Source organism: Dipodomys spectabilis, unplaced genomic scaffold, assembly GCF_019054845.1.
Source record: "Dipodomys spectabilis isolate Male_0828 unplaced genomic scaffold, ASM1905484v1 ptg000146l, whole genome shotgun sequence".
In the NCBI taxonomy this organism is placed as follows: domain Eukaryota; kingdom Metazoa; phylum Chordata; class Mammalia; order Rodentia; family Heteromyidae; genus Dipodomys; species Dipodomys spectabilis.
The window spans coordinates 683,943-706,829 of NW_024870823.1; the positions used below are offsets into that span (position 1 = coordinate 683,943).

General features: G+C 41.2%; 2 protein-coding genes and 1 non-coding gene across 5 annotated transcripts in view; 1 reads left to right on the forward strand and 2 right to left on the reverse strand.

Annotated features, from left to right (window-relative positions):
* Window positions 1-8,861, reverse strand: part of Pals1 (protein associated with LIN7 1, MAGUK family member) — an 80,008-nt gene extending 71,147 nt beyond the window's left edge. The window contains exon 1 of one of the 3 annotated variants that reach the window (XM_042691853.1): window positions 8,828-8,861. The gene's annotated coding sequence lies outside the window, so the exon portion shown is untranslated. The other 2 variants (XM_042691857.1, XM_042691852.1) reach the window with 2 other exon arrangements.
* On the forward strand, window positions 5,402-5,505 carry LOC122117998. The gene has a single exon (XR_006149279.1). It is a non-coding gene; the product is annotated as a U6 spliceosomal RNA (small nuclear RNA).
* Window positions 8,862-9,188: 327 nt separating the features above from the next.
* Window positions 9,189-22,887, reverse strand: part of Fam71d (family with sequence similarity 71 member D) — a 34,989-nt gene continuing 21,290 nt past the window's right edge. Inside the window, exons 5-7 of the mRNA XM_042691847.1 lie at window positions 12,679-12,740; window positions 9,523-9,644; window positions 9,189-9,431 (exon numbers count right to left, since the gene is read on the reverse strand). Of these exons, the coding sequence (XP_042547781.1) occupies window positions 9,189-9,431; window positions 9,523-9,644; window positions 12,679-12,740 (427 nt within the window). The remainder of the gene's footprint in view (window positions 9,432-9,522; window positions 9,645-12,678; window positions 12,741-22,887) is intronic.

Consider the following 22,887-nt stretch of genomic DNA (forward strand, 5'->3'; position numbering starts at 1 on the left):
TTTCTCAGAACGTATCTTTAAATGACACATGACTGTAAAGTTTTATTGCAACACAATTGTGTTCATTTGTGTAGCTACCTTTGCACTTTAACAATAGGTTAAGTAGTGTTGAGAATGCAATAGAGATGATTTGATTTCTACGGCTTAAAATACTTAAAGTAGCCAATTCCTGCCAAAAACAAGAAGCTCAAAACCTGAATGATTATAGAGTTTTAAAACAAATGCTAACTGAAAAGGAACCTGTAGAATCATGAAACAAAAAGACCAAATGCTTGACTGCTTATAGCAATGTTAAATTGTTTGAACTGATTTATAAAAAATGATCAAATTAAACAGCTTGATTATGAAGCTACTGAAGCTTATTCTTCATAACTGCAAAAAACAGCTCACAATGAATTTAATGAGAATGCATATTTTTACCATGTACACATATTTTCCATAAATTTAATAATAAAATGAGCCTGGCCATTTCCTATTAGCTTTATTTCACCCTTTTTAATTTCATGCAGTCAGTGGAAATCAATGACAAAGCCAAACAAGCAACCAACCATGGGTCTACAGCTGATTTGCTGATGTGAAAGGAACTTGACTTTAGCTTTTTTGTTTTACTTTAACCTCCGTAAGTTTTCATCATAAGTCAAAAACTTCAAACTAATTTTGTCTTTATTTTTTTTTTTTTGGGTCCGGTCGTGGGGCCTGAACTCTGGGCCTGGGCGCTGATCCTCAGCTCTTCAGCTCAAGGCTAGCACTCTACCACTAGAGCCACAGCGCCACTTCCGGCTTTTTTCTTTTTGCTCATGTGGTGCTGAGGAATCGAACTCAGGGCCTCAGGCATGCAAGGCAAGCGCTCTACCACTGAGCCAACTTCCCAGCCCTAATTTTGTCTTTATTAAAAATACAACTCATGAACCACACATGGTAGAGCAGACCCTGTAATCTCAGCATTGAGGACACTGAGTAAGATTGTGAGCTCCAAGCCAGCCTGGGTTACATAACAAGATCCTATCTTAAAAATAAAGAAATCAATAAATATAAATAAAAAATAAAGTTATCCATGTACCAGTGGCGCATACTAGTAATCCTAGCTACTCAGGAAGCTGAGATCTGAGGACTGGGGTTCAAAGTGACTTTTAGAAAAGTACATGAGACTCTTATCTCCAATTAATCACCAAGAAGCCAAAAGTGGAGCAGTAGCTTCAGTGGCGGAACACTAGCCTTGAGCAAAAAGGCTGAGCCCAGGTTCTGAGACCAAGCCCAAGGCTGGGCACAAAAATAAATAAGTAAATATAGTTTACTTTCTTAAGTGTACATCTCTTCACTCTGTACTTGGTCTTTAGGGACATCTCTTCCTTACACACTGACCAAGTATTATTTCCATGATACTTCCCAAATGTTATGTTTCTATACTGCATATACACTGATCTTCCTCTTTCAGTTCTTCAATTACACATTTGCTTTCCATATATTTTGCACAAACTAGGTGCTGGTGGCTCACATCTGTAATCATAGCTACTCAAGAAGCTAAAATCTGAGAATTGTAATTCTAAGTCAACCTCAGTAGGAAAGTCCATAAACGTCTTTATTTCCAATTAACAACCAAAAAAAAAACCCTGGAAATGGAGCTGTGGCTAAAATGGTAGAGCACTAGGCTTGAACACAAAAGCTCAAGTACAGCGCTCTGGTCCAGAGTTCAAGCCCCAGTACCAGCACAAAATTAAAAAAAAAAAAATGTCAGTTGAGATCTGAAAGCTGAGTAAGAATTTATGAAGTAGGATGAATATATTCTGTGTGTGTGTGTGTATGTGTGTGTGTGTCTGTGTGTGTCTGTGTATGTTTTACTGCTGAGTATTATTTCATCTATCCTTTGAAAGAAAGGTTTCTGAATCATTAGGACAGAGCTTCTATGAATGCTTGTATAATACAAAAGGCAAACAAAAGAATTGACTACCAAAATCCAGTTAAACAATTTGTCTCAACAAGTGTGAGTAATGTTTGATAAACACTATGAGGAATGTTTGATAACAGCAAAACACTTAACATTTTCTTTCTTCATTTAGTAATTTTAATACCAGTCCTTCAATCTCCAAACTCCAGTATAGATCAAAAAATTTAAGTCTTACATAAATTGTAGATAACTATTAATATCTTGACTCTCTGATTTTATAAAGAACTTTAGTTTCCAAAATGTAATATTTAGTTTGCTGTTGTTTTTTTTTTTTTTGGAAGTGTTGGGGATTGAACCTAATGCTCGCTAGGCAAGCACTCCACCACTGATTATACCCTCAAGCCTTCTCTCTTCATTTTAAATTGTAAATGTTACATTTAATGTTTCATTATTAATACATAAGGCATACAGACCAAAAGGTTACTCAATTCATATGTATGACTATCTACTAAGAAAAATCTCAAGGGATCTACGACCATTCCAAGGACTTAAAGCTAGTTTGAGAGACTGAGGCAGGAGGATTGTTTGAGCATATGACTAACAACTCAAGGTCAACATGGGTAACATAGCCAGGTACTATCAAAAAAGAAAGCAAAGAAAGCCCTGACCAAGATTGGTGGTTCCACCTATAATCCCAGCTACTCTGGAGATAAAGAGATCTGGGCAGAAAGGTCCATGAGACTCCATTTCTAAAAACAACCTGCAAAATCCAGCCTGGAAATGTAGCTCAAGTAGTAAAGTGCCAGCCAAGAAAGCAGAACGAACATGAGGTCCTGAGTTCAAACCCCAGCACCACCAAAAGAAAAAAAAAGACACAAATAAAAAGAAATATTGTATTACAGATTAAAAGATACAGTATTGTTAAGATGTCAGGTTGATCTACAGATTAAATATAATCCTCACCAAAATTCAAATACAATTTTTCATGAACCATGAGCAAGTTGATTCTAAATACTATATGGAAAGACAAAGGAACTAAAATAATCATAACAATTTTGGGGGAAAAAATTGAAAGACTTACACTACCTGATGTCAAGATGAGTTTAAACTATAATAATCAGGACTGTGTATTATTGACAAAAAAAATCAGTGTTTTTGACAAAAATACAAGGGCAAATCAAATAATGGTCAACAAATGGTCACAGAATAATACAAATAATCTCAACTCTACTTGTACTTCTTACTTTACATAAAATTCAAAATGAAACATAGAGCTGAATGTAAAATTTTTAAAATTTTTTAGAAGCTCTAAAAAGTCACTGAAAAAGTGTCAGTGACCTTGTAAGCTTTTTTTTTAAATATATCCTGGATCTGATGCACAAAATTTAAAAAAATGGGTGATTTAGCTTCATCAAAACTTAAAACTTCAATACTTTTGTCCAAATGACATTGCTGTAAAGAGGTAAGTCAAAGACTGGGAGAATGGGGCTGGGAAGGTAGCTCAGTAGTAGAGCGCTTGCCTTGCATGCATGAGGCCCTGGTTTCGATTCCTCAGCACCACATAAGCAAAAAGAAAAAAGCTGGAAGGAGTACTGTGGTCCAAGTGGTAGAGCACTAGCCTTGAGCTGAAGAGCTGAGGGACAGCGCCCAGGCCCAGAGTTAAGGCCCATGACCGGACCCAAAAAAAAAAAAAAGACTGGGAGAAAATCTTGGCAACCGAAAAAGGACTAGAAAGAACTCTCAAAACTTAGGCTGGGGATGTAGCTCAGTGGTAGAGTTGCCTCCCTAGCATGTTCAAAGTCCTGGGTCTAATTTTCAGAACTGAAAAAAACCCGAAACAACAACAACAACAACAAAAAACTCTCAGAACAATCTGAATCAGAAGAGTCAATCCCAAATCAACTGCAAGACTAGCTCATGAGGGGCTGGGAAGGTGGCTCTGTGGTAGAGCACTTGCCTTGCATGCATGAGGCCCTGGGTTTGATTCCCCAGCACCACATAAGCAAAAAAGAAAAAAGCTGGAAGTGGCACTATGGCTCAAGTGGTAGAGCACTAGCCTTGAGCTGAAGAGCTGAGGGACAGCGCCCAGGCCCAGAGTTCAGGCCCACGACCGGACCCAAAAAAAAAAAAAAAAAAAGACTAGCTCATGAGGATCATTAAACCCAGTAACCTAAGGCCAAACTACTGGGCAACCAAGTGAGTCTCTGTCTCAAAACAAACACTAAGTAAGTAAGTAAAATAGGCACAGGATCTGGACACTTCCAAAGAAGATATTATGATGGCATAAATGCCATAATGGCATAAATACCATTACTTCTAGGGTAATTGCAATTAAAATCCAAAATGAAGCCAGGTGCCGGTGGCTCACACCTGTAATCCTAGCTACTCAGGAGGCTGAGATTTGAAGATCGCGGTTCAAAACCAGCCTGGACAGGAAAGTCCATGAGACTCTTATCTCCATTTAACCACCAGAAAACTAGAAGTGGTGCTGTGGCTCAAGTAGTAGAGCTCTTGCCTTGAGCTGAAGAGCTCAGGGACAGCATCTAGGCCAAGTTCCAGGTCCACGACTCACACACACACACACACACACACACACACACACACACACACAAATAGTATTACACATCTATTAGAATGGCTAAAATTAAAAAGACTGACAGTATTAGGTACTAATGAGGATGTAAATCAACTGGAACTCATGTTTCTATGGGAATGCAAAGTGGTTCAGTCACTGAAAACAAGGACACCAAATTAGTCTGCTATAATCCTATAACAGATAACTACAGACTTAAAAACAACGGAAATTTATTAGTTCACAATTCTGTAGAAGTCTGACACAGATCTCCCCTGGCTAAGATACAGGTGTTGACAGGGCTGCTTTCTTTTCCGCAGGCACTAAAGACTAATTTGTTTCCTACCATTTTCCATCTTCTAGAGACTATCCCATTCCTTTATTTAGGGCCTCATGTCCTCCTTCAACTTGCTTCCACAGTTTCATCTTTTTTTTTTCTGTCTCTATTCTTTCTCTGCTGTAAGATTTGTGATACTGCGGGCTACGTAGATAATCTATAATAAGTTCTCTACTTTAAAGCCAGCTGATTAACAACTTTAATTCAGTTTTTCCACTTAAACAAATGTACTCACAGTTCTAGTCATCAGAACACCTTTAAGGGCCATTATTCTGCTTAACACAGACAGATTTAAACGATAAATAAAATAAAGTTAATCATATGCTTGTCCATATAACCCAGTAATCCCATTTACAAGAGAAATGAAGACATGTTCACACAAAAGCCTATTCCCAGCTTTATTCATAATCTCTCTCTCTCTCTCTCTCTCTCTCACACACACACACACACACACACACCGGTATAAAACTCAAGTGGTAACTAGATAAACAAAGGGTAGTATAACCATCCACGAGAATACTACATTTAGCAATAAAACAGAAGAAACTTGGATGGAACTCAATACTTATAATTCTCAAATCATGCTAAATGAAAAAAAAAGCAGACAGTGCTTGGCATCAGGAGCACACACACTATAATTGAATGATACAGAGAATAACATGGATTTTGCACAAGCATGATAGGTAAATTCATGAAGCATTCTATATTTTTCATAGACTATTATGTCATGGCCTGTGTGAGAAGAAAAAAAAGACTTCAAGTAAACAGTGAAAAGAGTGCAAGAACAAAATGAAGTCAGGAAGACTACAAAGGCCAACGCTGGTGCTGACAAAAAGGAGATTCTGCATTATATCTGTGGTATCTGTGTGATTTTTTTTTTTTTTACAACAGGACTAATAAGAAAAACAGCCAGACACTGGTGGCTCATGCCTGTCATCCTAGCTGAGATCTGAGGATCGTGGTTCAAAGCCAGCCCGGGCAGAAAAGTCTGTGAGACTCTAACCTCCAATTAACCACCAGAAAACCGAAAAGTGGTGCTGTGGCTCAAGTAGTAAGAGCACATGCCTTGAGCTGAGGAGCTGAGGGGCAGCAACCAGGCCGAGACTTCAAGCACCATGACCCACAACAACAAAAAACCAGACACAAAAAGCTAAGCACTATATAATTCCATTTACATAGTACTTGAGAAAATACAAATTAGAGAATCACTGGTTTGCAGGATGGATTTATTTGGGAGGGGGGGATGGATTGATTTTAAAAAAGGCAGCACAAAGGCATTTTAAATAATGAAATTGTTTTGTATCTCTACTAGGGTGGTATACAAATTAAAATCTTCCTTTAATAAAGAAAGGAAATGATACATAATTGCTCATGCTGATTGGCAGAAAATCTGACAATGCCAATTGTGGACAAGGATGAACGATCACTAGTATTCATACAGTATTGGCAGGAATGAAAGTCATTACACCTTTAGAAGAGGTAATTTGCTTGTAGCTAGTTTAGTTGAAAGTGTCTACCAACCTACTATCAGCAATTCCCTTACAGGTGGTATACAGTTTGGAAAAGCACACGTGTTCAAGGAGACACACAGAAAGATATTCATGAAAACCTGTTTGAAATGTTGAAAAATTGACAGAGGTGTAGCTCAATGGTAATCTACTTAGCAAGAGGCCCTGAGTTCAAATCCGTGTCAAGAGGACAAATAATTGTGATTTGTGGCTACAAAAGAAAACTAACCAAAAAATCCACATGACCGGGAGCCTATAATCCTAGCTACTCAGAAGGCTGAGATCTGAGGATCAGGGTTCAAAGCCAGGCCAGGTAGTTACAATAAACCACTTACAATAAACCACTAGAAAACCCGAAGTGGTGCTTGATGGCTCAAGCGGTAGAGTGCTTGCTTTGAGCTGAAGAGCACAGGGACAGCACCCAAGTCCAGGTTCAAGCCCCACTACCGACCAAAAAACAAAAACAAACAAAAAACCACATGAGGGGCTGGGAAGGTGGCTCAGTGGTAGAGTGCTTGCCTTGCATGCATGAGGCCCTGGGTTCGATTCCTCAGCACCACATAACCAGAAAAAGCTGGAAGTGGTGCTGTGGCTCCAGTGGTAGAGCGCTAGCCTTGAGCTGAAGAGCTGAGGGACAGCACCCAGGCCCAGAGTTCAGGCCCCATGACTGGCAAAAACAAAACAAAAACCACATGAAAACAATAAATAAGGTTAAAAAAAATCAACTCTGCCAGTTTCTTATATGATTTTGTGAAAGTAATTTGTTGGTAGTAAGATATGCTTAGGAACCCATGGGAGGGGGCACTCACTTCTGGAGGTACCCTAGCACTCTAGAGATCCCCTAGCACTCTGGAGGCTGAGCAAGGAGGACTGAGGGTTTAGGCCAGTCTGTGCTACACAGAGAATTTGAAGCCAGTCTGGGTTAACCTCAATGATGTAGGTTGTGATTGATGATATTTTTAATCAAGATCATAATTCACAAGATTGTATTAAGAGCTAAATCACTGTACCAACTTAGGTCACCTGTAAGTATGACTTTATTAACCTCTTTTATTTTCACATCTTAAAACAAGTTGATATTATGAGTCCAACTTTATTAGTCAAGTTCAAGTCTAAGCCAAAAATCAATCAAGGAAGCCTTTCATGGTAAGATACCCAGTTGTTTTAAAGAAAGATAAAATGAATCACGTTATAATTTCCCCTGCTTCCTTAGTAAACCGCTTACATTCGTAATATGCCCACAGGGATGTTATTTTAAAAAATCAGATAATATTCAAGAAAGCTTACTTAATAATTTTCATTACCACCAATACTTACACTTCAAAGATACTAATAACCCCAACACATCATTTATTCCTCTTGCACAAGTTAATAGATTATTAACTTCTGTTACAATTCAAAAGCATTATTAGAATATTATGGCTAAAACAGCATTTAAAAAATCAAATATTAACGCTTTTCACCGTGTCTATCAGATCGAAAACTTCAAAAATTTTATTTCGGTTTTCCAAATATAAAATTCTTAAAATTCTAAAGTCGAATGTGTAAAATTGCCATCAGAGTTTAACCGTAGTATATACGCCTGGGAAAACCTTTTCGACGGAAACCTAAATTCCACCCACATGGCCGTGTGTCAATCAACGAAAACAGAAGGTGAGTTATCACTATAAAGTTACATAATTTACGACAAAGATCCCGGGGAAGCGCCTTTCATTGAAGAGTCGCTCCCAACAATTTACAGGCTTCAAAGTTCAATCTCCAAGCAAATGATCAGAAAGCACTAACGACAGCAGCCTCGTCGTTAACCCCCCCCCCCCCCCCCCCGCAACGCCGAAGTGTTCCCCAGGAAGCAGGAACCGTCTATCTGTTTAAGGAGCGTACCCGCAGCCGCCTGACTCAGACACAGGAACGCTGACTACATTCCGTCTTCTCAGGGAAAGTATTTTCCTCCGCGGATTTCCCGGTCCCGCCAGGAGGGAGTCGCGGGCGTCGCGAGCTCGGCCCCGCCGGCGCCCCCTGCAGCCCGCAGACGCCGCCCCTCCGCAGTGCCCCTCGCCGAGCCCCCGACAACTCCGGCGGGTCCGGATGGAAACCGCGCCGAGATGCGTCCCCGGCCCAGGCGCGGCGAGCGGGCGCGGGCAGCGTTCCTCCGAGGGACAAAGGTTGGACTCACACCCGGTCCGCGGAGCCCGCTGCCCGGGGCGAGCCCGCCGCAGAGTCCGGGGTCCGGTCGGGGCCCGAGCGTGCGCGGGAGGTGGGGGGGCGGGGGAGAAGGGTAGCGGTGGGGGGAGGGGCCGCGCCCCCCCCCTTCCCACCGCCGCCTTCCCAGCGACCTGTTGATGAAGATCTCCACAGCCCAGCCGCCACTGGCCCGTCTCTTACCTCCGCAGCGCGGTGGCCGCCGTTCCTCCAGACCACAGAAGCGACAGCCCTGCCGCGGGCCGCCCTCAATAATACCGGATAAAGAATCCAGAAAACTCCCGACTCCCCACCTCAGAATCTTTTAGTCCCCGCCCCCTCCCCACCGCCAGACTCCTCCGTCGCCGCCGTCGCCGCCAGCAACTCCACCTCGAGGCCGCGCTAGAACAGCCCCCGCGGCCGCCGCGAGACCGCGCACGCGCCCCCGGGATTCTGGCGCAGAGAGCGCGCCTACCAGTCCTCCCCCGTCCCTCTCCCCGCCTGCTCGGCACGCTCCGCCCACCGCTGGGCTAAAGAGCCTGGCGCGGTCCGCCCAATCGCAAGCCCGCGTGGAGAAGGAGCCCGCTCATTGGTCATCTCCGTACCTCCGAGTAGTCGAGCGCGCGCGTTCACGCGCCTCCGAGTATAAAAGGCGAACCTGACGCGCTCAGAAATTGAGGAGCGGCTTGGGAGCGCGAGTCCGCGCCGCTAGCGTCGTGTGTGGGGGCGCGACGTTTCCCAGGGGCGGAGTCTGGCGAGGGAGGCCGCTTCCTCGGAGTCCCCATCTTCCTCGGGGTGACGGTCACCTCCTGAGGGAATGTCTTTTCTCTTTGAGGCGCGTCTAGTCAGGCACCGTCGCACAGTTTGACGCCTGGCTTTTCCCAGCCACCGTGACGCACACGCGTGGAGTGTTCTGTGTTTACAGAATTCCCTGACTCCACAGACGACGCCCTGCCGGAACCCAGCTCGGAGAAACGAAAAAGCCAACACAACACCAACCAGAAAGGCGGGCCGCGCGGGGCCGCAGCTGGTGTCCTCTCACCCTCCGGTGTGGAGTCAAAGTTGCGCGGGCCCGCGCGAGGCTGGAGGCGGGACGGATTCCGGGAGGCGCTGGCCCGGCCGCCCGCCCGCCCGCGCGGTTGAAACGCGTTCCCAGCAGAGAAACTGTCAACACGTTTCCCTGTACACGTCTCACAAAAAGCCTAGCGCGACCTTACCCTGCGGGGACACCCTGCCTTCGAGCAGTTGTTAATCAACCCCTTTCACCTGGGCTGGAATCCAGCGCTTGCATTTCCCCACGGAGGGGTACAATGCGCGGACAGCCTTCTCCCCGGCGCCTTCTCACAGGCCAGGCCATCCCCTCTTTCCTAGTTCACTTCCTCTGTGGTGATGGGTTTTTGTTTCCATTTTTGTTTTCAATTCATCATTTTCCTTATCCCCTAGGTCGGTCCCTTCCTCCCTTTTCTTTAAAGAAAACAAAACACATTCTTTTTCTTACTCTCCTTTTGGACATCCCCGCGTTCCATGGAACTGGGGTGCTCTGAACTAAGCAAACCATCATCCCAGATGGTCAAGATTTTAGGCGATAACCTCCTCTTCCTGGGTTATCACCTCAAAATCTGAGCAGCATTCTCTCCGTCTTTATTCAGGTTGTTTGTGTTTAAATAGAAGAATCCAGGACATGACTCAGCTGCCTGCCAACTCAGGCCTTTAATCCTCCTGCTATCAAACATTCCTCAGTGAACACTGAGTACCAGTTCCAAAGCTACTTTAACTGAACTGCCTTGGCCCACATTCCTCCACAAAGATGTCTTGAAAATGTGTGCGCTGCAAGTAGTCTCCAGAATTCCTAGAAACTTATTAGCCATACACCAAAAGCAAGTAAAGGTTAGTGTGTAACTTATTTTCTTTTCAAAGTTCTTCAAAGTGATAAGTAAAGACGCTTCCTCCAGCTCCTCAATAAAAAGTTTCTCCTTGTAGCTCAATTCCTCAGCCTCGGGACTACTGTCAATCAGGCTGAGAATTTCTTGTTCTGGGAACTGTTCTGTCCACTGTAGGACTTTTGTCAATGTACTCAGCTTCTGCCCATCAGATGCCAGATGCTTCTCCCCAATTACAACAATAAAAAGAGGGGGTGGAGGTGAGGTGGGTGCGACAAAACAAAAGGACCTCCAGTTATGACCACTATCTGTTCAAAGAAATTGTTATCTCCACCCAGGTGACACACCCCTCCCCCCCCAGATGTCTACTTGCTTCCCCAAGTGCCTAAAAATCCCTTGTTGTAGGATCCCACTCTAATAAAGTGATGATCACTATTAGGAGGAAGCTACAATGCTGGATAAGAAATGTACTCATTATCTTGCTCATGTAATTGTAACCCCACTGTATAGTATTTTCACAATAAGAAAAGGAAGTAAAAAAATTCTACCTTTCCCTCTTAACTAAAGCTATTGTGACTCCTCTTTGTGCTATTAAAAGAATAGTTTTCATAACCAAATTAATAGCCTAATATCTTGTTTTTTGAGACAGTCTTACTATGTATCCTAGGCTGTCCCTCAAAACTCAAATCCTCCTGCCTCAGCCTCCTTCATGTGGGGATTACAAGTTATGTACTACCTCATTGGACTTTGGACTAAACACTTTTGATTGTATGAATCATCTTTAGGTAAACAAAACATATTCCATGAGAAATGTTTAAATCTGGAGAGAGGAAGCAGATAAATTTGGAACTTGAAAAGTTTTTGAATAAAACTAAGATTAAAACTGGACATCAAAAAAGATCAAATCACATTTTTTCTTGATAAGGATTGTAAAATTACATACATCAGGACTGGGAAGGTGGCTCAGTGGTAGAGTGCTTGCCTTGCATGCATGAGGCCCTGGGTTCGATTCCTCAGCACCACGTAAGCAGAAAAAAAAAAAGCTGGAAGTGGCACTGTGGCTCAAGGGGTAGAGTGCTAGCCTTGAGCTGAAGAGCTGAGGGACAGGGCCCAGGCCCAGAGTTCAGGCCCCATGACCAGACCCCTCCCCCCCAAAAAATTACATATATCTTTCCTTACTGAATTTCCAACTTTCTGTTTTGTTTATAGTGTTTGTTGTTCATAACAGGTTCTAATAGTTCCTATTTCAAAGTCTTTATATTTGCTTTTGGAAATATCCAATATTCCCAGGGATAGTTCTTCATTTTCTTTAAGTTTCATTTCAACTGTTGCCAGTGAGGCCTGTTCATGCTGGATAAATACCAACATCTCCCACACTCTAACTTCAATCACCCACTTATGGCTGCTGAACAATTTTATTTTTCATTTTCCTTTACTATCTGAGAGATATATATTATTATCTATCTTTTCAAATTAGCTCCATAAATTCAAGGATTTAATCTGTTTTATTTACCACTATTTATTTTTAGATTCCTCAGCATCTATTACATAGATGGTACTCAACAAATATTTAGAATAGCAATGATGAAAAGGTCAAAGACTTCAGCTGTGTGTGTGTGTGTGTGTGTGTGTGTGTGTGTGTGTGTGTGTGTGTGTGTCCATCCTGGTGCTTCAACTAGGGCCTCAGTGCTGTCCCTGAGCGTCTATGCTAGTGCTCTACCACTTGAGCCACAGCTCCACTTCCAGCTTTTTGGTGGTTAATTGTAGATAAGAGTTTCACAGACTTTTCTGCCCAGGCTAACTTTGAACCTTAATCCAAAGCTCTCAGACATCTGAGTAGCTAAGGTTATAGGAATAAGTTACTGGTGACCAGCTAGATTTCGGCTTTTTCAGATATGTGGCCAATAATACCTCATTTTTAAAATTCTGCATAAAGATGATTAGTTCTGCCTCCTGCTTTAACATTTAAGGACTAATCAAGTGTAATCTGACTTAGTTTCTAAGAACAAGCAACATTAGGGGCTTTCAAGGTGGGATTAGAGACTAACCCAGCTTTTATGTGTCAGATGAGATATGGAAAAAAACAATGGCAAATGGGAAGAGAAAACTATTTGTCCTTTACCATCTCTCTCCTATGCTTTAGGTCACTCCAGCTACCTACTTATAATTCCTCATCTTATTGATACAGCTGAGAATTAGAGGGAAAAACACCTAAAAAATAGATATGATCAAGTAAGATATACTTAACTTTTACTTTCTCAAGTTTCTGATGATCTTAGATATCTCATTTCTAACATATCACAAATTTAGTGTCTTACATGTGTGAACTTTAGTGTCTGTGTCAGTTCCTCTGACACAAGGCAGATTGGGTGATGTCAGCCTATGGATGGGAATTTCAGATGAATTTACTGATTAGGTATTAGCAGCAGTTCTAACTAGGAACTTAAAAAAACTGTCAATAGAGGCAGATATTTTAGATTACAAATTTATCATGGAAAAGCCCTAACTTTTCAATGCAATAGGCTGAAGCAGAATTGGAATAAATATTGACCCTTAACCAAGTTTTTTAAAGTATGTTGATGTAGTAAGAGATACAGAATATCAAAACGGATTTCTCTGTGCCATTGAGGAAAAAGAAACTTTTATTTTCCTTTTTCCAGAGTAATTTTCAGAGGAATGTTTCAAACCATATTTGGAAATATGAAGTTTGATCAAGTTAATGTAAACATTGTGTAGTTAAGTGTCAGGACCTGACGCTGTACTGTACTTGGCTGTAAGCTTTCAAGCCTCTTGGCCTTTGAGGAACATTTCAAACAAAAACAGGAAGGCAGAACAGCAAACAATGCTCTCTAAGCCTTGAAATCTGAATTCAGGTACAGAAAAGAGAAAAAAATGGCAACAGGAATAGAAGTGAACTGGTTTCTTTCTTTCTTTCTTTTTTTCTAGGGGGGGATGGTGGGAAGAGAGGAGTTCCTTCTTAAATTTAGCATGGATGTAGGAAATAAATATACCTAGGATTTTGGCTAAATATATGGGTGTTCTTTAAGAAATAGTTGCTTCAGTGGGTATCCAGAACTTCAGTTACCATTATTTGTTAACTGATTTGGTGGCTCATACTTACGTTCTCACCTACTCAGGAAGCAGAGATCAGGCTTGAAGTTTGAGACCAATTCAGGCAAAAAGTAGGATTCCATTTCAAAAATACCCAGTCTGGCTGTCATGGTGCATGCCTATAATCTCAGATACATGGGAGGCATAGGTAGGAGCCGTTGCCAGCTGAGGTCAGCCTGGGGAAAAATGCTAGACCTTATCTGAAAATAACCTAAAAAGTGAAAAGGGATGAGAGCCTGGGTTAAAGTACAGAGCCTAAAAAGTAACTGCAAGGCCCTGAGTTCAAACCATCATACCTCAAAAAAGAAAAAGAAGGGGAAGGGGAAGGAAGCAATAGAACGTTCTCATATGAAATATATCCAGAAGAACAAGCTCTTCTAGAATTGAGGGTTAATGAGATTTTGCAATACACAATTGTATGTAAATGTAAATTTTCCATTTCCTTGGGTCAAAAGCAGGAATCAGCTTAGCAGGGTGGCTGTGGTTTAGGGTTTCTTCTGAGGTTCTACATCAGGATGTCAGCTGGGACTGTAGCTATCTAGTAGGGACACTGGGACTGGAGGCTAGGTTTCCAAGAAGGTGTGGTTTCACCAAAGTCTCACTCCCGCAGCTGTTGACTGGAGGCTTTATTTCCTTGTCATTTGGTCCTCATTTTAGGACTTGACAGCTGGCTTGCCTAAGAGCAAGGAATCCAAGAGACAGTGACCAAGATAGAAACTATGGGATATTTTTATGTTTGAAGTCTCCAAAGCCACTTACCGGTACTGCCACTTTACTGGCTAGAAGCAAGTTATTAAACTGTAGTGTGCAGTCAAGAGAAAGGAATAGAATTCCTTTTTTTTTTTTTTTTGCAGGTCATGGGGCTTGAACTCTGGGCCTGGATGCTGTCCCTCAGCTCTTCAGCTCAAGGCGAGCACTATACCACTTGAGCCACAGTTTTATTGGAGATTAAGAGTCTCACAGCCTTTCCTGCCCGGGCTGGTTTTGAACGACGATCCTCAGATCTCAGCCACCTGAGTAGCTAGGATTACAGGTGTGAGCCACCAGCACCCAGCTCCATAACTGATAATTTTTTTTAATCATTTTTTTTCCTTCAAAAGAATTCTATCCCTAGCCAAGCGCCAGTGGCTCATGCCTATAATCCTAGCAACTCAGGAGGCTGAGATCTGAGGATCGTGCTTCAAAGCCAGCCTGGGCAGGAAAGTCTGTGAGACTCTTATCTCCAGTAAACCACTCACAAAAAACTGAAAGTGATGCTGTGGCTCAAGTGGTAGAGTGTTAGCCTTGAGCCCCATGACCGACCAAAAAAAGTTACCAGTTATGGACATATTTGTGTGTGTGTGTGTGTGTGTGTGTGTGTGTGTGTGTGTGTGTGTGTGTGTATTTTGACAGTGCTAGGAATCAAACCCAGGGCCTTGCCATTATTAGACAAATACTCTACTACTGAGCTACACCTCAAGCCCTCAGGATATATTTTTTTTTTTATGACCTTGGAGCTTTTTACTCTCCTGTGAGCAACTGACCATTATGATTAGGTAGATAAAAATCAAACAATGTCCAGACTATTATCACAATGGTATTTTTGTCTATATTTCTACTAATAGTAGCTATATTATCAACACAACCCAGTGCTCCCAAATCTTCTCAACCCTACTCAACTGTCTATGTCAGTTCTTGCAGAAAATCCTTATGCATTCCTTTCTACAAGTTGCATAGGAAATACCACACTCCCACAATAGGGTTACTTTTCATTCACAGCTAAACAGTTTTTGAAGTTATACTTTATGAAGAGGTGTTGAAGGTCTCAATAAATTTCCACTTCAGAATTCTATACTGCTAAAGTTGTATGCTTTTCCTTTAGGAGGCAGAAGACTCTGCCCTTCAAACTCTAAATCTGTTTGAAGTGTTTAAAGATACAAGATTCCTCAAATAAATTGTGATGGTGAAATTCTTTTCTATAGATTTGAAATTTTTTATTTTAATGGTTGGTTATGAAATATTTCAATCATATTCACTCCTTCCACCCTCCCCTTCTCCTCTTTCTTCCCACTGGTTCCCTCCCTCAAATAGTTCTTATTTTATACTTGTATCACAGCTCCACTTCTGGCTTTTTGTTGGTTAAGAGACTGGGGTCTCCCAGTCTTACAAGTTGAATCACTGGCACTTGACCTTTTTTTTTTTTTTTTTTGTTTTGGTCTCGATTCTGAATATGAGAGAGATGTGATATGTGTCTTCCTCAGTCCAGCTTATTTCACTCAACATGATGATTTCCATTTCCATCTTTTTTTCTGAAAATAACATTTCATTTATGGCTCAATAATATTCCATTGTATATGCATGTATATATATGTGGTGTATATAATCTGTATTATATACGTGCACATTATACATCTATATGGATATATATCTCCATATTTTCTTCCATCCTTTCATTGATTGAGGGATAGCAAGGCTGATTCTGCAGTGTGGGTATTGTGAATAGTGCTGCTATAAACATAAGTATGCAGGTATCTCTATTATATGCTTAAACTCCTTCAGATACCTGTCTAGGAGTGGCATAGCAGGATCAAATGGCACTTCTGTTGATAATTTCTTGAGAAACCTCCATACGGATTTCCATAGAGGCATTTCCTCACCTGCCTCAGTCTCCCAAGTGCTCAGATATAGGGGCGTACTGCTATGCTTGATCTTATGGTGACATTCTTATACCAGTTAAAAAAAAACAAAAACATCAACAGTATATTTGATCTGTATTATAGCTCCTATGGTACTTTATTTCACTCTATTGGAAAATGCATTCCAAGTTGAAACTTCAGACTGGAAACTGATCCTTTCCTTCCTGTTCCCATGCAGTGCTGGCAGCAGTAGTAACACAGCTCTCTGTCACAATCTCCTGAAATAGGAGCAGTGACAGAGGAAGAGAAGACTGCTAATACTTTAGTCTGTTTATGTCTTAGGGCTCTTCTAACTCAAGTACTTTACATTTAAGGACTGACTGTATAACTAAATCATGAGGGTCTTTAACTTCCTGGGAAGATATTTTGTAATTAGTTTAATTGGTATTAGTTGAATTTTTCTTAAGTGTTGATATTAATCAGACCACTTATCTAATTTGATAGGCAACTACACTCAACATTAATACCTAATGAATACGTGTCTGTACTATGTATTTATTCACATGAAAAAGCATCTTCGTTTTGCTGAAAGATTTCTAAAGTAGATTTAAGATTGTTTTAAAGTAGAATAAATATCAATATATTTTCCTTATGGTGTCTCTTAAGAATTATGTTGGGATTTTTTTGTCAGTCATGGAGTTGAACTCAGGGCCTGGGTTCTTTCCCTGAGCTGCTTGCGTAAGGCCAATGCTTTACCACTTGAGCCACAGCTCCATTTCAGGTTTTTTAGTTGTTAACTGGAGATAGGAGTTTCATGGACTTTCCTGCCAGGGCTGGCTTTGAACTGCTATCCTCAGATCTCAGCTTCTTTTTTTTTCTTTTTTTTTTTTTTTTGGAGGTCTGGTTGTGGGGCCAGAACTCTGGGCCTGGGCGCTGTCCCTCAGCTCTTCAGCTCAAGGCTAGCGCTCTACCACTTGAGCCACAGCGCCACTTCCGGCTTTTTTCTTTTTTGCTTATGTGGTGCTGAGGAATCGAACCCAGGGCCTCAGGCATGCAAGGCAAGCGCTCTACCACTGAATCACCTTCCCAGCCCCATATCTCAGCTTCTTGAGTAGCTGGGATTATAGGCGTTGAGCCACCAGCACCTGGCCAAGAATTATGTTCTATAGTTGAGCTTGACCACATTGGACAGCACAGATATTAAGCATTTCAAAAGCATATGCATTAATTTTGTGAGCACTGTTCTAATAATCAACATGCCATCCCATGAGTTAGTTTTACCACAAGCTGATGTGGAAAGTAAGACGCATAATGGAGTACTGGTACAATATGAAACTAGTTTAGGAAATTGAGATGGAAAATGCAATAAACCTGCCCTGTGTGATATTACAAATAATTATATTACGGAAAGACAAAAAAATTAGTTATATAATATTTTTGAATTTCCTTTGACCATAAAGCTGATTTTAAGAGAAAAAGCAGTGCATCATTAAGAGCAAGCAGGTTGAGTATGTATGTACTATTTCTTAAAGTTAGTTTTTTGTCACTGACAAAATACCTGAGGACACCTTAATAAAGTCTTAATAAGGTCTTTTCGGGGGCGGGGGGGGGTTCATGTTTGGCCTTGCTGCTTTGGATCTTTGGCTGCATAGTCACATGCAGTAGAGGACACTGTTCACCTCATGGTGGCTTAGAAGCAGAGAGAGAGAGAAGTTGGGGGTGGGCTAGGGTCCAGATATCCCTTTGAATAATCGCCCCCCCCCCCACAAGTGACTAGCCTCCCAACAACACTGCAAGTTGGGATCTATACTTCAATACATGGGCCTTTGGGACATTCAAAATCCAAATTATAGCACCTTCAGGTTTAGTCTATAAATATACTGTCTTTAAAAATCAATTTTTTGAAGTATAATTTATGTGCAATTAAATACATCCTTTTATTGTGTGTGTGCCAGTCCTGGGGCTTGAACTCAAGGGCTGGGTGCTATCCTTGAGCTCTTTTGCTCAAGGTTTGTGCTCTCGCACTTGAGCCACAGTGTCACTTTTGGTTTTTTTGGTGGTTAACTGGAGATAAGACTCTCATAGGCTTTCCTGCTAGGGATGGCTTCGAATCACTATCCTCAGAACCTTTCCCTCCTGTGTATCTAGGATTATAGACATGAGCCATGTGCACCAGGCAAAATACATCTATTTTTAAGTATTTAGTTTGTATACACGAATGTAAACAATCACTGTAGTAGAAAATATTTTGTTAAAAAATTTCCTTATACCACTTTGTAATTAATACCCTCCTACCTAACCCTACCTCAGACTACCATGGCCAGATTTTTATAGTTTCATCTTCTAAACCTCCCTATAAATCTTGTTTTGTTTTGTTTTTTTTAAGTCGGTCATGGGGCTTGAACTCTGGGCTTGGGCCTGTCCCTGTGCTCTTCAGCTCAAGGCGAGTGCTCTACCGCTTGAGCCACAGCACCACTTCCAGTTTTCTGGTGGTTAATTGGAGATAAGAGTCTCACAGACTTTCCTGCCCACGCTGGCTTTGAACCACGATCCTCAGATCTCAGCCTCCTGAGTAGCTAGGATTACAAGCGTGAGCCACCGGCCCTGGGCTCTCCCTATAAATCTTTTTATTCTGTACACTTAAGTTCATCTTCTAAATCTTCCTATAAATCTTATTATATAATCTACCTAGGTTTTTTTCACTCAACATAATGATTCTAAGACTCAACTATGTGTTATAGTATTTATTAGTAGTTTGTTTCTTTTGTTGCTAAGTAGTACTGCTGTATGAACATACCACAGTGTGTTTAACTACTCATTGGCTGACGGACATTTGGGTTGTTTCCAGTTTTTCGCCATTATGAATAAAATCCCATGACCATTTGTTTATGAATCTTGTTTGTAATATATGTCTTGCTGTGAACATGCCTTCATTGTTCTTGAGTAAATATGTAGGAATACAATTGTTTTATCATCTGGTAAGTATGTGTTACACTTATAAAGAATCTTTTTCAAAGTGCTTTGGAAAGTCTCTTACCCGATAATAACCAGTTGTACTTCTAACTTCCTGTATCAAGGAAGTAGTTTTTGTAAAAGACAATAGTTTCTGTTGTGTATGTGTATTACTAATTGTAGCATGCCCCAATCTCTGTTGGTTTCATGGGAATCTTTTTCACTCTTCATTGAGGAGTTGGGAAGAAATTCCTTCCATCTTTGTAGCAGAAGGGAAAGGAAGAGGAGGAATTCTCTGGGCTGTGAGCCAAGAAAATGAGTAGTTGATTTTTCTCTAGATTAATGCTATCCTATGGAAAAATACTATGAGTGACGTGTTTGTTCACAAATGCATTCTGCATGTTATTTAATTGCCTTATTAAAAGAAATGAATGAAATTAATCTTTAAATACTGCAAGCTTATATTGGGTTAAACTGTTACTTAAATAACCAATAATCAATATAACCAAATAATCAATATAAAATTTGTTAAGCTGGATACCTATGGCTGATGCCTGCAATCCTAGTTACTCAAGGGGTCTGAGAACTAAGGATTTTGGTCAGAAGCCAGCCTGGGCAGGTATCTCCAATTAACCACTCAAGGACTGGAAGTGGCACTGTGGTTCAAAGTGGAGCACTAGCCTTGAGCAAATGAGCTCAGGGACAGTGCCCAGGCCTTGAGTTCAAGCCCCACAACCAACAAAACAAAAACAAAAATAAACTCAAAATTTGTTAAATGAAGTATAATGAAGTATTACATTTGTTTCTCTTTTCTGTTTTGGTAGTACTGAAATCAGGGACTTATAGCTTTGCTTGGTTAGTGTTGCTTAATTTGAGGCATATCTGCAGCATGGCCTTTGCCCAGGATTAGTTTAGAACCACACTCTTCTAGCTCTCAGCCTTCTAGGTATCTAGGATTTACAGTTGTGTGCCAGTGTTACCTGGCTTTACTGGTTATTTTAGTTTTCTGGTTGGCCTGCACCTAAGCTGTGCTCTGCCTGCTTTTAGGCTTCTTGTTGTCATTTGGATCACAGATCCTAGGCATCTAGCTTCCTGAATGGAAGATGGGGTCTCATGTACTTTTCTGTTTGGACTAGCTTGACAATATGATCCTCTCACTATCAGCTTCCCAATTAACTACAATTACAAGCATGAGCCACTGGCACCTGGTTTTCATACACACACACACACACACACACACACACGTATTTGTATTTTTATAAAAATATTTTAAAAATCTGGTATGTATTTTACACCTACATCTCCTATCAATACTTGATATAAAAAATGTAGGCCAGGTGCCGGTGGCTCACACCTGTAATCCTAGCTAATCAGGAGGCTGAGATCTGAGGATCATGGTACAATGCCAGCACGGGCAGGAAAGTCCGTGAGACTCTTATCTCCAATAAAACACTAGAAAACCGGAAGTGGCGCTGTGGCTCAAGTGGTAGAGCACTCGCCTTGAGCTGAAGAGCTGAGGGACAGCGCCCAGGCCCAGAGTTCAAGCCCCATTACTGACAAAAAAAAAAAAAAAAAAAGAACTCAGTTGGGCACTGGTGGCTCATGCCTATAATCCTAGCTACTTAGGAGGCTGAGATCTGAGGATCGAGGTTCAAAGCCGCCCTAGTCAGGAAACTCTGTGAGATTCTTATCTCTAATTAACCAGAAAACTGGAGGTGGTGCTGTGGTTCAAAGTGATAGAACACAGGGCTGGGAAGGTGGCTCAGTGGTAGAGTGTTTGCCTTGCATGCCTGAGGCCCTGGGTTCGATTCCTCAGCACCACATAAGCAAAAAGAAAAAAGCCGGAAGTGGTGCTGTGGCTCAAGTGGTAGAGCACTAGCTCAATGGTAGAGCACTAGCTAGCCTTGAGCTGAAGAGATGAGGGACAGCGCCCAGGCTCAGAGTTTAGGCCCCACGAACAGACCCCCCCCCCCAAAAAAAGTGGTAGAACACTAGCCTTGAGTAAAAGAGCTCAGAGTTCAAGCCCCAAGACCAATAGACAAATAAATATAGATTTACTATACTGGAGAATATAGCAGAGTGTACAACACTTGACTAAGTGGGTGAGGCCCTGGGTTTCATTTCCATCATGGCAAAAAAAAAAAAGTAGCTCTGCCAAAACAATAAAATTAAATTGTATTTAATTGGAATATATTACATAAGTGTTCAGTTTTTGAATTTGAATTAAACAGAATCTAAAATTTAGTTTCTCAGTCATGTTAGCCTAACATTTCAGAAGCCATGAGTGTCTATGCCTACCATATTGGACTGAATAGTTTTAGAGTTTTGCCTAGTCAGAAGAGGAAGGAAAAGATGGAAATAAGTACTTTCTGTTTCAATTCAATCCACTGTAGATATGTGAGATAGTGTAATACAATGCATATAGAACATGCAGAAGCTTTTAGAAAGTAAGTGGTATTTTTAAAAACACAAAGTATTGTGTTTGTATAGCTCAAGTAATAATGCATAAGGCCCGAGTTCAATCCCCAGTACTGCAATAAAAAACAACAAACATTGTTTAGCTGGGGAGTATGGATGGGGAGTATGGTTTTTGTTTTATTTTCTGTGTGTGTGTGTGTGTGTGTGTGTGTGTGTGTGTGTGTGTGTGTGTGTGTGTTGTGGGGCTTGAACTCAGGGCCTGGAGGTTGTTCCTGAGCTCTTTTGCTCAAGGCTAGCACTCTACCCTTCTGAGCCATAGCTCCACTTCTGGTTTTTGAATGGTTAATTGGAGATAAGAGTTTCACAGGGATTTTGCTGTCCAAGCTGGCTTGGAATCACAATCTTCAGATCTCAGTCTCTGAAGTAGTTAGAATTATAGGTATGAGCTAGTGCCCAGCTTTCTTTTTTTATTTTCATAGTACTGGTATTTCATATTGCTATTAGGTAAGTGCTCTATCACTTAGATACTACATGACCAGCCTGAGAGTTTATATAAGTATGTGTGTGTGTATAAATGTGTGTATGTATCTGTATATATACATGAGAGTTTCATATATACATGATATATATGGAATGTATACTTAAAATATATGGAATATTATTTTAAAACTCCACGTGTTCTTAAAAATCAGTTAAAACTGAAAAAATCTGTTGAAAAAAAATTTTTTTTTGTGGGGGAGGGGTGTCTGGTCATGGGGCCTGAACTCTGGGCCTGGGCGCTGTCCCTCAGCTCTTCAGCTCAAGGCTAGCACTCTACCACTTAAGCCATAGCACCACTTCCAGCTTTTTTTTTTTTTTTTCTGCTTTTGTGGTGCTGAGTAACCGAACCCAGGGCCTCAAGCATACAAGGCAAGCACTCTACCACTGAGTGACCTTCCCAGCCCTGTTGAAATATTTTTAAAAGCCTGTTTTGATTAATATCTCTTAGCATTTGGCAGTCAGCTAGAATGTAAAGGTACAAGCAACTTGTCACCACTTCAATGAACTCATCAATAATGGCAAGAACAATGTTGGGGCTAACGTTCAAATGAGAGAATTAAAACCATAGAGAATATCAAATTTTCCTAATAACTCCCAAACAAAATGCTTTATCAAGAAGTTAATAACTGAACATCTTATAGCTTCATGTGGTTATCTAAAGCTTCCTTTAAAATAAATATTCACAGAGCCAGGTGTCAGTGGCTCATGCCTGTAATCCTAGGTATTCAGGAGCCTTAGGTTTGAATATCTCAGTTCAAAGCCATCCAAGGCAGACAAATATGTGACAATTTTATATCAATTAATCAGCAAAAAAGCTGGAAGTGGATCTGGGATTCAAGTGGTAGAGAGTCAGTCTTGAGCAAAAAAGCTAAAGAACAGCACTTAGCTGGC